A 13837-nucleotide genomic window follows, 5' to 3' on the forward strand; every position below is an offset into this window, starting at 1 on the left:
ACACACACACACACACGCGCACGCACACGCACGCACACGCACACACACGCACACACACAATAATTCAGACATGGTCACTTGAGGATGAAGGCATCACTCTCTCAGTGGCATGCTCTCTGCAAAATCACAGATAGAAACTCACTGATTCAAACTGCCCAATCAAATCAGCTTAAAATTATTATGTAACAAAAATCCATTTAAACGAGTCAGCTCCCATTACTAAGGTTAAACACAAATTCTAAATTGCCCAGAAAAGTACTTCTGCTGAAATGCATGGCCAGGAGCCAGAAATACAGAAAGAGTGCTTGAGCTTGACATTCAAACACAGCCAAGAGAACCACACCTAACCAACCTGCGGAGTCGTTTTCTGCTCACATGCTCTGACGTTCCTCAGGAGACAAGCTGTGTAGTTTATGATTTTAAAGCATACACACTGCCCAGGTAAAGAGAGCTGTTCTGCATTTGACTTCTATTAAACATAAAATATAGGGCAGCGGTTTAGAAAACGTCCGCTGGTTTTCAAAAGAAATTCAACCAATTCGGAACTGCATGCCATTTTTGTCCTAATTAAATGAGAAACATAAAAACGAATTTAACCCAGCACTGGCCTTCTGTAGCCACAAGGCATAAAAAAAAAATCCATTTGCAGGTTACTTCTCTTTACAGACTTAGTGAAATAAGTTCAAATGTTACAACAGTATTTCTATAAAAGAAAAGCTTCTTGTATTCCGTGTACGCTCCTGCAGGTGAATACGCCGATTTCCCAGACAGCACGGTCAGATCATTAACCTGACCTCCGAGGTTGTCAGTTTGGATAGAAAATATGGACTAAAAACGTAAACAGCTTTTGTTGTGGTCAGATGTAGTAGGGCTTAACATGAAATCAATAAACAATTTAAAGAAAGGCAGAATAAATAAAGTTAATATGGTGCTATATGAACAGGGAGATGGCAAGCATTCAAATAAACATCTAATACCCTCAAGTCTATTGCCAATATTTTGCTTCATGAAATGTCCTAGTTTAATTAAACAATATGGCTTCCAGCCTCATTATGTAACAGCTTAGAAAACAGCATTTGATTCAGCATGTGCTATTGTTTAACTTTTCTACTTGTTGTTCTGAGGTGTATGCCATTTCGGAGGTTATTTTGAATACGTTTAAAGGATAAGATGACTAGGCACTCATCTGCCATGTTTACAGCTCACTTGAAGTATGAGTTTTTAATAATAATTTACGATCTTTGATATAATCTAATAAGATCGCTGACTCATCCAATGTCCAGTTTTGTCTGAATGCCAACGTGCACGGTTTCAGTATTAACTCTTGACTATGTGCATGAAATCGAATAGCCTACATGGTGCCCCTTGTTGGGTGTGTGTGTGTGTGTGTGTGTGTGTGTGTGTGTGTGTGTGTGTGTGCGCGTGTGTGTGCGTGTGTGCTCGAGTGTCGCATATATTTCAGAACTGATTTCATCAGTTCTGTTAAAAATCAGTGCAGCCCGCTGTACAAGCACACAACCAATATGCAGGATGTCATTAATCAGGCATCAGGAACATTTCTGATGGAGTAACATCTAAAGCAGCTTAAAAATCAGAAAGGATCTGTGTACAAATGATTAAATGTGTGAGAATTAGTTTTAAGCACTGGGCAAGTTCCAAGGACTGATCTTTGGCTCCAGGAATTGATCTCTGGGGGTGAGAATTTTGGCCCACGGTTGATCCTGGGTACGAACTTAAGCATTTTGGCAAAGTCTACAACTGCACTTCAAGGATATTTCAGGGCTTTTGATTAGTTGTGAAGCTCGGTAGCTACTGCGGACAGTCAGTAATTTCACTTGCCAAATACACGAAGTACTAAAACTAAACACACAGTAATCTCTTTTTATTAAAGGACCTCGATTTTCCTATCATTAGAGTAGGGTACAGGGTGCGGGGGAGGGTGTTTATTCATTTTCTTATTTGACCTCTTTATTTCACACCATGTACATGCTGTCACGTTTGGCCAGCGCATGAGAATACTAGACTGTTGAAGAAAAAAAAAAAAAAACAGCAGAAGAACAAGAAAAACATACAAAAATGTTTATTCATGCTGCTCTTGTGTAGGCAAAAGAAATGTGTTCATCCTATTGTCGACAAATTACTACTCAGCTTACTGCTAGCGGTCCAATAAAACAAAAACAGGGGTATCTGTGAGCTTGTGTGTGTAGAAGAGCGCGTTTTTATCTCATGTGTGTTATGATGTCATGTGACCCAGCATAAGAAACATTTTTTTTGGGGGGTTACTCCAGGCAATCCCAACATGGATGCCAAATATTCAAGCTTTTCAAAACAGAACCCAGATTCTATTTTACGTTTGCTAAGTTTGCATGAATTGATGATGATGATAATGACGATGATGATGATGATGATGTAAAGTCAAAGGTCAACCGGTTTAAAAGCATCACATATCTTTCTAGCATTTCCAGACATGGTTTCTTTATTTGTATCACTGACTATTTCACATCCTGTCTAACGGCACTTTTCTCTAGAACCATTAATGTGAGGTGAAGGCATCAGTCTTATATTCACAGTATAAATCTTTTTAAACTTTAGTCCAGGGGTGTCAAACTCTGTAATTATATTTGGCCTACGAGATCATATCAGATGTGCATTACAGGTGGCTAGCCGCATGCTCCGCTAATACTACAAATCCCAGAATGCCTTGCCACTGTATTGACGCGTAGTCATGAACAGCAAGCGCCCCTCATTCTCCGTTGACAGTCGTTAACAACCATGTTACAGTCACATCGGGCAAGTTAATTCCCCCTCCACAAAAATGGCCAAACGAAAGATGGACAATACGAGCTTTCAAGACAGGAGGGAGGCAGATTATCTGTTCATGAATATAAAGGACAGACCTGTTTGTCTTGTGTGCTAACGGAGCTAACGTGTCTGTAACGAAAGAATAATACATAAGAAGACACTATGAAACGAAACATTATGAGTAGTATAAGGACCTGGACGTAAAGCAGAAGCTCCAGAAGGCGGAGGAGATGAAAAAAAGTCTGGTTTCCTGGCAGACTATGTTCATGAAAGCAAAATCAAAAAGTGAAGCTGCTGTAAAGGCTGTAAAGCTTTATTGTGGCGGCAGAGATGGCAACATCTACCCGGCCCTTTAATGAGGGAGAGTTTGTCAAAAAGTGTATGGTCAAAGTTTGCGAAATGAACACCACTGATGTGTCTTTTATTTAAAATTTAATTTCTTATGTGTTTGTAATATCAAGCTCTGGTTGTTCCAAATCCTGTGTTTAAGCAAAACTAAAGTTTGTTTCCATACGAAAAAGGTTGAACATTACATCAGTTGCAGTTATTTTTTTCAATAAATATTGTTTGGCCCGTGACTTTATCTCAGTCTTATATTTTGGCCCACTGTGAATTTGAGTTTGACTCCCCTGCTTTAGTCTTTTAGCTGTAAGAACTTTTATCCATATTCCATGGTACTCTGTGCTCAAGTCAATTCAAAATCAATTAGTGGTGATATACAAGTACATACTGTACTGTAGTGTGCTTCTGTTAAAGGTATGTTCCAGTCCTTTGAGATATATGAATTCATTCTAAGGAGCTTCTACTTGTTTAATACAGTACATAAAGGTCAAGCAGAAAATATCTTGAAGAGAAGTGCATAAGACTGAAAGAGGCAACAAGGATGGATGTTCTTACCTTGATGGATTTAGCCCTCACTGTGTTAGACTGCTGGGGCTGAGCGAGATGAAGACTAGTGGAAGTCTTTGAGCCCTAAAACATCAACACAGAGACCATTAACGAACTGCACACAATACGTGTCGGAAATGACTTGTCGATTATTTACTGTATTTAAAGTTAAATTCAGGAATCTTTTAAATGTTATTCGATTAACAATAAATAAATGAGTGAATAAGACAGATCATAAAAAAAATGTATTTAGGTTTTTATTATTTAGTCCTGCCCAGAATAAGCTATTTCATATTTACATACCAAATGCAAGACAAAAAAAAATATATAAATATAAACAACAATTACAAAACCTGCAAACATTCCCTGATGCTCACAAAGCCAACAGTATATATTAAGATCCGGGGAGGGCTGTAAACCTTTGAACATATTTACCATATACTAATGACTAACACCAATAACCTATGGACTGTGAAATTCGAATAGGATGCTTTTACCGTGGGAAACAGAAATGATTAAAGTGTATGCATTATAATACATAATAGCATGTAATACTGATTAGAACAAACTTTTTTTTTTTGCATCCTTTGCATTCATTTATTACACATCAGCTGCTAATGGACAGCACAAATAGAAAATTGGAATTAGGACATTTCCTGTTTCTGTTAGCTGCATGTTAGACATCTGCTCAATAAGCATAAAGATTTGGAGTCGAGAGCCGAGAAAGTCGCTTGCTAGAGTTTACGGCAAAAGAGGAGTAAATCTGTATTTATAATACAAGTTGTGAATAACAAATTCATAACAAATTGTACAGAGCAGGAGCAGAATAACATCATTATTTTGTATTTTTCTTCATCCTACTGAAATTATTTTCTGGTTGCACCACATGACGTGCTTCTTAATTGTTGTATAATTGTTGTCAATTATTCTGTGATAGAAACCACAGATTGTATATATATGGCGGTTTACCGTAACATGGACACTTCTGAAAAATGCCTGCACCCATAACAGTAGACTATTTTATAATATGGGAAGAAATTCAGACACTGCAGCAGACTCGACATCTGTAGCCCACAGTAAGAACAGAAAGTACTGTCCAGTATCAGCAGAATAAACAACATATAAAAACATGGATTGGGGCATTTGGTTGAAAGTCACAAAAAAAAAACAGTTCATGCTTTGTGAGCATTGTACAGAGAGAGCCTTTGAAAAAAAAAAAGATCGTACTGACAGAAAGTTTACCTGAGAAAGCAGTGCATGCCCAGAGACAAAGCTTTGGTATTTGAAAGGGATGTGGACGCTCTCTCTGGGCCGCAAGTACACCTGAGGTGTCGAGCCGTCTTCCTTCATGTGAAACATCTCCACCTCCAATGGCGTGCATGTCTTGGTCATGTCTTTAAAATACCTCCATTCCTCAGCGTTCACTATAACACTACAGACAGAAGTTGAGAAGTGAAGAACAGCTTCAAGCTTTTCTTTTCTTTTTTCCCCGCTTTCCAACACTTTACACTGCTAGTTAAGAAAGCAGTATGGATTTTGTTTACTGTTAGTAAAAAAAAAAAAAAAAAAAAAAAAAAAAAAAAAAAAAAGAGAGAAAGCTCTCCATTTCTATTGCCTGTTAAAAATAAATAAATAACATGGGCTGAGAATAAAATAGTACTTCCATACTAAAAATTTCATCCACAAATATATGAAGGAAAAGTTGCTTGCGACATCAAAGCCTGAACCTCGGGTCATGGGAAAGTGAATATTCGTAAAAAATATGATCAAAAGAATTTCAGGGTTTCGAAACTCCATCTTGCAGACAAAGGACAGAGACCTGAAATTGAGTCTCATCATGTTTTATCATATTCTGTTCCATAATACCCAGCACTAAAGGCGGCGTGTCTTTCCGAGACTCTCACACACTCCTGAGGAGGGGAAGACTTTTCAAAGCGACAATAAGACATTTCATGCTTTAGAAACAGGAAAAGAGCTGCAGGCAGACAGAAGTAATAGTGTTCAGCTTTACAATCCAAAACTCAACATCCTAACAGGTGGTGAAAAAGATCTTTCTAGAAAATACACAGAGGATTCATGTCATTTGACTGACTGACATTTAATTTACAGTTACTTTATGATGGTTTGACAGAATGATAACTCAGTAAAAATACCAATGTTTCTAGGATATTTTACACATGCAGTTAATTATATATAATTCACTTGGACAGGGCTTATCAATACTTAGTAGAAACACTGTCATATGTAATTACAGCTGCAATCCAGCTTAGACATGTCTTCAACGGCGTCGATTTGGGTAGGGACGGTAGGGACATGTCCCTACCAATATCCAGGGAACACTCAATTGTCCCTAGCAATAATTCGACCAAGCCTATATATATTTATACATAACCACTGATATCCGTCTGTGTCTTGTGCTTTTTTACGTATTTCATTTAACATTTATCCAAGAATCATTAAATAGGATGAAAATATTTTACAACGGCGTTCTGTAAAAATTGGCGCCAACTTGTGGAAAACAAACGGGTAACAGATTTACCCCTGCAATGAATCCCGCCTCTGTAACTCACCTCTCTAAAATGATTGGCCTTTGCCTTTTTTAAGTCCCGCCTCTCTAACCCACGCCGCTGTTTGATTGGCTTTGTCTTTCTCGCTAATGTGTTGAGGCTATATTCCGTTGTATAAGGCAATATGCAACGTGATTATGCAGGCTACCGATATGTGAGTAAGAAAGTATTCTTATAACAACAGTTTTATGCACAAAACACAGGGAATGTTGTCCCCACCAATGTCAAATAAATGATGTCACCACCAATGTCAAAATCAAGCTTACGCCATTGCATGTCTTTCTATATTATATAGATCAGATTTGAACAATATGGCTCCTAAAATGTTTGCTTATTTGTCTTAAGAAAATGCTGAAATGTTGCTACAGTAAGTGCTTGAGCAAAGCATCTCTACATCATGACGCTAGCACCACCATGCTTCTCCGTGCTTGAATCATGAGAACATTTATAAATATGTTAGCTCAGTCTTCAACATAGAACTTTTATTTATATATTTTTTTCCCAATAATGGTTTTTGAACCTTTTTTTAATCATTTTAACAAAACATTTTGTTGTTTTTATTTGTAGTTGGATGTTGCTAAAAAGTCTATATTGCTAGATATCTTCGGGATGTAGTAGGAATACAATTTTAAAACACAGCTGCTTGGTTTGTTTTGGAGATGGACTCAAAATAACCAGCATTTGCTATTTTGCCACTTTGCTGATGTGATTATCATTGGACGCCATGCAAGCTGTTGGAACCTATCCAGGTCATTAACAGCTACAATTAAATCAGCATTAAATCATCAAAATAACTGCTGATCCACCAAACATTATAGGCTTCAGGTAAATTTATATTGAGTCAAAAACATATTAAAAAATGTGTCTTTCCCAGATGCCTACAATAAAAGTATATTTTAATAGTACACTTTATTATTTGATTAATAAATAGTGAATTATTAAATTGTTATTTGTAGTAGACAAAAAAAAATGCTGTTTTGTTGTAGATTTGCTTTTATTGCCTAGGATTTAAGAACTATCATGTTTTATTTGGTCTGTATATATATATATATATATATATATATATATATATATATATATATATAAAAAACAAAATTATATATATATATATATATAAAACATTATTATATATATATATATATATATATATATATATATATATATATATATATATATATAAAACATTATTATATATATATATATATATATATATAAGTGTGTGTTTGTGTGTGTGAGTGTGTAAGAGTCTAGGAAAAACATGCCGCCTTTAGTGCTGGATGTTGGGTGTATATGTGTGTGTGTGCGTGTGTGTGTGTGTGTGCGCGCGTGTGTGTGTGTGTGTGTGTGTTTACTGCTATATGCTTGCATTTGATCTTGCCAAAGATGTAAATGGCTTCAAATAAAAGCCTTTGCCAGATGAAGAAAACATAAATATATACATTGCAGTAAATGCCAGCAGAGTGCATATACGAGAGCACAGTAATGAACAAGACACGTGCAGGTGTTGCTTGAAAACTAGCACCGAAGTCTAAACACAGTGTGTGCTCAAGCCAGAAGGACATGACCGATTCACAGGTGGTGCAGAGTCAAAGGAAGGATTTCACTCATATTACAGGTATTGCAGCAACATGTCAGATGGAGTGTGTTCCTCACACCCCATGGTGCTGCCAGTGTAGATATGTTACGCTACCCGCTGCTTCTACAGTACGTCACTGCACTCAGAAATCAACCCCTCAAAGCCTTTCTCCAATTTTCACATTGTCTGGAGGACTAATCTCTCCGATGCTTTCACATATTACAGAAGTGATGAAGGCTTTGGATTTTTATTGCTAATCGTTCTCTTGGTTTTGAGGTGAATGCATTGATTCTAATTTCTAATCATTTGCAGGGTCGGTTACTCTGCCTTCAAGATTTTCTGCTGCATTTCTTATTTTGAAAATGTTATTTGAGCCTGCATTTTGTATTGAACAGAAATTCAGATTGGTTAAAAGGTAATGTTGCTGTGGGAAAATAATTTTAAGTCATTGTTTTATTTCCTCTTAGTTCTAGCATATTTTTGTGGATCATGTAGAAGCCAAATCAAGTTACAATGCTAGTTAAATTCAAACATTACTTTAGACTTGTGGTTTCTGTATCTCATTAATATGAAAGGCAAGGGGCGAGGTAACTCAGGTTATCATCTGTCCCTTTGTGCCATTTGTCCCATTGTTTAAGCTGTCCATTTGATTCAAGGTCTGAGCAAGATGTTATGTTAATGGGATTAAGGGTGAAAGTCCAGGATCTGGTGTGGGGGCTGTTGAATCCTTTCATGTTTTGATTGTCACCCGAGTGTTTTGTTGCTATCTGAGGGGACTGCCCCTTAAAAGGGGTATATTTACGATGTACTACAACTTTAAGTCAGACTTGATGACTGCAGCGCCCATGGCAGTACACTCTGACTTGTTTCATCGTGTATCTACAATAAAGACTACTGCACAAGGTTATCCAAGTCTCCTGGGTCTTCTCTGGAAAGAGTTTACAACATTGCTATTGGGAAGGTAAAAAAAAAAAAAACACCTTTGTTTTGATAACAGTACATTAACTCTGCTTCACCCAAAGATGCAACATACCACCCTGATGTTGATTAGTTACCTCTAATAGTGTGCACTGTCATGTTTTATCCCTTACTAATCAAACAGTTCTTTTCTGCCAAATCAATGTTCATTCAATTTTAATGCCCATTAACAATGCATCACTTAATCCACCAAAAAACATTTTTTAAAAATAAAAAAGAACAGAATGACTAATTGTTCATTTAAATATTAGGGGTGAGGCTTAGCTCCATTTTATACAACTAACTACAAACCACTGGCATCTACATTCTTAATTATCATCCCAGCCTCAACATACAGGGGTTTTCTCCATACAAAGCCAAATTACACCCTATAGCTTGGGGTATAAACAACTTCTCAATGTCAACTGCGTGGGTTTGGACATCATTGTTAGGCTTCGGTTCAGACTCCAAGCCACAACTGCCATATTATAATACACCAGAATATGATCTTGAGCATTGTTAAATAACGTCTGTAGACTGATGACTCCTCCAGCTCTTCTCTTGCTGCAATGTTTTCTCCTTCCTTATATTTATTACGGTAATTTACCGGAATTCCGAACAAGGCTTAGGGACGTTATGACATAACAGGCTTTATTTGCACGTAGGTGGATCCGAAATTTGCTTGAAAAACCCTGGAAAATTGCAATATTGGTTGGGTGTAAGCGCATTTCTCTTACGCAACCAGATTTTGTAGATTTATGCTATTTACATCATTCTTCTACAGTATATATAAGCCATTTAAGTGCTAACTAAATCAAACTCAGTGTCCTCATAGACATATCAAAGCAGTGCAAATTACTTCATGCAGATGATATAGTAGATGGCCAAAAGCATGTGCACATATGTCCAATTTATATATATAATTTTTTTTTATAATATATATATATATATATATATATATATATATATATATATATATATATATATATATATATATATATATATGTGGTCAGGAGGGTTGGGGTCAGGGCTGTGTGATGGCACTAGAGGTTGCTTTGTGCACAGGAGCATTGTCATGCTAGAAGAGTTTTGGACCCCCTAGTTCCAGTAAAAACAGCCTCTTAATTATACAGCATGCAAAGACCTACTAGCCTATTGTGTGCTCCAAGTTTGGGGAAGGTCCACATAAGGGTGTGACAGGCAGGTATATACATAATGTTGACATTATGTAAAATGCTAAATTCTAACCTTGCCTCTTAATAATGTATTTTTACAAAAAATGTGCTAGAACATCTGGACATAGTCTGTGATCTTCTAAAACATCTACTGTAAGATTACAAGGAACTGTCTCTCCACACCAGGTCAGATATTTTAACACCAATATCAAATCAGCCCTTGGTGCAGGAGGAGGAAGATACCATATGAAATTGCTGGGGATGATCACAAATGTCACCAGAAAAAAAATTCAAATGGAACACCCAAGGCATGTGAAAGAAAGGATGGCCATTCAATTCTTAACACTAAAACATGGAGGTGGACTGCAAGAGATTGGGATACTCTTGGCACCAGCTGAAAAGTAGGCCCAGAACATGGCTAACTTGGCAGCAGCCTATAGCCTAGACTTTGGTATGGATCAGCCATATGCCCCACAAAACCTGCCTTCAGTAAAGCCATCACCTGGAATCCTCAGGGGTAGTGGAATAAAGTATAACCAGGCAATTCCTGACATCAAGAGCTGGAGGTGGGCATCAAGAGATTTGGCTGCTCTTGGATCCAAGTGAAAAAAGAGCCTTGAATATGGATAGCTGAAAGACATTTTCCACGGGTTTATGCCACACTCACTGAGGATAGATTCACTACTGAAAAGGGACTTTCAACTGGGAAAAAAAACGCAGACAATGGCCTATAACCCAAATCACAATGATTGAACAACCATGTGTCTACAACAAATGACCTTAGTCAATGACCATGGCTAGTGGCATAGTGGACAGCTACATGATATCGAACAGCAAGACATGGTACTGAAGGGACTGAAGCCAACTGGACCTTCCACTGTCAATGGCCTATAACCAAGAAGGTACTTTATATCTTAAGTACTGCATAGTTAGTTCCATAATAGCAATGCCAATACAAGAAGAATGTGGTCTTTTTAACACAGCACTTAGCAAAAGTGGGATTAATTTTTAAATTTACATGTAAACCTCTACATCACATTGATCTGTTCATTCAACCGGTTCACCGCCTCATTGATCCTATACCCTTAGAGAATTAGCAGAGAGATTTATCAGAAAACAGCTGCTGAAAACAGTCAATAAGACAGGAGAAAAAAATGATATCGGGGTTGAGCTTAGAAACTGCACTATATGCACTGTAAAATAAACAGTGTGTTCCACATTCAAAAAAAAGGGTGTGTGTGTGTGTGTGTGTATGTAAAAAGTCCCACCTAAGCTCAGGGTCTTCACACTCAATTGTGACCGTCTGAGGAATGTTAAAAGGGTTCTTAAGCACAAACTCAAAGAATTCGGCAGTGCCGAGCGTAGCGTAGATTGTGTGTGTGGTGGTGATTGCTTGGCTGAGCATATTAATGATTCCCTCCACTTTGCAGCGCTCTCGATAGGCCTCTATTAATCGCAGGTCCTGAGAATGATCCTCCTTTCTCTTCTGGAATAGAAGAAACAGAAAAAAATTTAAGAAATAAAATAGGTAATGTGTGTGATTAGAACATTAAACAATGAAATAAACCTTGAACATTTAAACAACAAAAGATGATGGGGGAAAAAAAAAAGATCAAACTTTTACAATCCTTAAAAAGAAGTAAAGAGGATATATGCAGTTGATTTTAGGACAGTGTTTAGTGAAGTGGAGATGAAGATGAAGGCAACGATCCAGAGTGCTTTATCTCATATATCATTCACAGATGTATGTGCCAAGCTCAGTTACCGCTGAAGAGCAAGTGATGCTTTGGAATATGATGTGAATGCAATAAAGAAAAACTTGTCAGCTGGTTAAAAAGAAAGTTTTTTTTTTTAATATACCTGTATACTGAGTACCAGCAGTCTATAAGTTTGCACCCAATAGCAAGACCTTTATTAATATCTATTTTCCAAGACGCATTAAAACAGCAACACAGATTATACAGATATACAGATATATGTACTGTACAGTATCATGTATTATGATAAGAAATGAAACACACTACAGTGCACACAGTTTTCAGAAAAATATTTATTTTCCTATAGCAGCATGTCCTGAAGTGTTTTATGTCTTCCTATACTTATTTCTTCTTGCCATGGCAAATTGGCAAGAATTAAAAAATGGTACTTATTAATGAATAAGAAGTCATGTATTTGTACACAGCAGCTTTAGTAGCCTTTTTTTTTTAAACCACATTTTAATTGCAATGAGATATCTTTATTAAATAACAGCACATTAATTTGTTAATTATTATTCTTAGATTATATGGAGCAACATGGAACAGTTACTGTAGAAACTATAATCTACTGTGATCTTGTTTTTAGCTATTTATACATATCTTGTGAGAAAATGAAATACATCAAGAAATATTTAGAGACCTTTGGTTTCTAATGTTCACGCAGTGTGCTTTGTCTTACCATGTAGCTGGATTTCTCATGTGTTTTGTATGTGGTGTGTCCTTCATGTTGACGGACAGCTGCCATCCTGTCAATCTTCCTCTGACGTACTTCCTCGGTTTCACCTCGACTCTGCAACCAGACACTATCCACTTCTTTCATCCGAATCTGCAGGAGACTAGCCAACTCGCCATCGATATCTGGCAAACGCTGGGCCCGCTTTGTGCTCCGTGCTACACACACACACACACACACACACACACTCTATACACTAAGTGTATGGCATATACAGTGTACTTGTGCCGGTGTCATTCTGTAAAAGCCTAAACAGCCTACAGCAGTCTAAAGACTTTTTAGTGAAAGAATCCGAGTTGCTTTCTATAAAATAAATATATACCATACTAATATATACCAAAAAAAAAAGAGTTCTATTCTCACTCTTCTTAAATCAATATCTTCACTACAAGTTCTGACTTCTAGATCAGAACATCCACTATACATTCTCTCCTCAACGTCTTTACAATCAGTAAAGGTTCTCTCTTTATAATCGCTGTGTTTGGCTTGGCTTGGTTAGGTTGTTTGGTTCCCTATTCAAAATCTTTTGCCTTGTCAAAGATTCTTTTTTTCACATTTCCTTTTTCATATATCTTCTTTCTTTAAAATCAACATTTTTACGCAAGGTTGACTCTTCAAAGTCCCTCTTCATCTTCACTACAATTATTATACAAGTAATTACAATTATTATACTGTACAATGCTCAATACAGTTTAGTTAAGGTTTTGTCTTCAAATCAGTATATTCAGGAAATTATGCGTTCATTAAATGTTTTCTCTTCAAATTCAGAACCTTAACTAAATGTTTTCTCTTCAAATCCAGAACCTTAACTAAATGTTTTCTCTTCAAATTCAGAACCTTAACTAAATGTTTTCTCTTCAAATTCAGAACCTTAACTAAATGTTTTCTCTTCAAATTCAGAACCTTAACTAAATGTTTTCTCTTCAAATTCAGGACCTTAACTAAATGATTTCTTTTACAGATTAAGTACTTTAACTAAATGCTTTCTCTCCAAATGCAATAACATGTGTTCTCTTCAAATTCAGAACCTTAACTAAATGTGTTCTCTTCTAAGTAACTATCTTAACTAAGGGTTTTCTCTTCAAATGCAGTTTCTTAACTTAAGTTTATTTCTTCAAATTCAGTAGCTTAACTAAAAAAAAAATATTTCAGAGTCTCTCTTCAAAGACATATTCAGTAAAAGCTCTGCTTTTGAAATAAGTACCTTCGGTAAATGTTCTCTCTGTTCTCTTTTAAATCAGTACAGTTAAAGGCCTCTGTACTAAATCACCATGCACCCTATGGTGTTCTCTTCAAAATTAGCATGTCAGGTAATTATACTTTTTGTCAGTATTAGTATCTTTACATCATGCTCCCTGAGGGCTAGAGGCAAGCCATTATAA

General features: G+C 36.6%; 1 protein-coding gene across 3 annotated transcripts in view; it reads right to left on the minus strand.

The window, feature by feature from the left end:
• nphp4 (nephronophthisis 4) overlaps window positions 1–13837 on the minus strand; it is a 169421-nt gene that overhangs the window by 18414 nt on the left and 137170 nt on the right. For all 3 annotated transcript variants that reach the window (XM_047799914.1, XM_047799912.1, XM_047799915.1), the window contains 4 exons: window positions 12402–12613; window positions 11234–11451; window positions 4933–5122; window positions 3700–3774 (listed from right to left, as the gene is read on the minus strand). In XM_047799914.1, coding sequence (XP_047655870.1) covers window positions 3700–3774; window positions 4933–5122; window positions 11234–11451; window positions 12402–12613 — 695 coding nt within the window. The remainder of the gene's footprint in view (window positions 1–3699; window positions 3775–4932; window positions 5123–11233; window positions 11452–12401; window positions 12614–13837) is intronic.

Source organism: Tachysurus fulvidraco, chromosome 14, assembly GCF_022655615.1.
Source record: "Tachysurus fulvidraco isolate hzauxx_2018 chromosome 14, HZAU_PFXX_2.0, whole genome shotgun sequence".
Taxonomy (NCBI): Eukaryota; Metazoa; Chordata; class Actinopteri; order Siluriformes; family Bagridae; genus Tachysurus; species Tachysurus fulvidraco.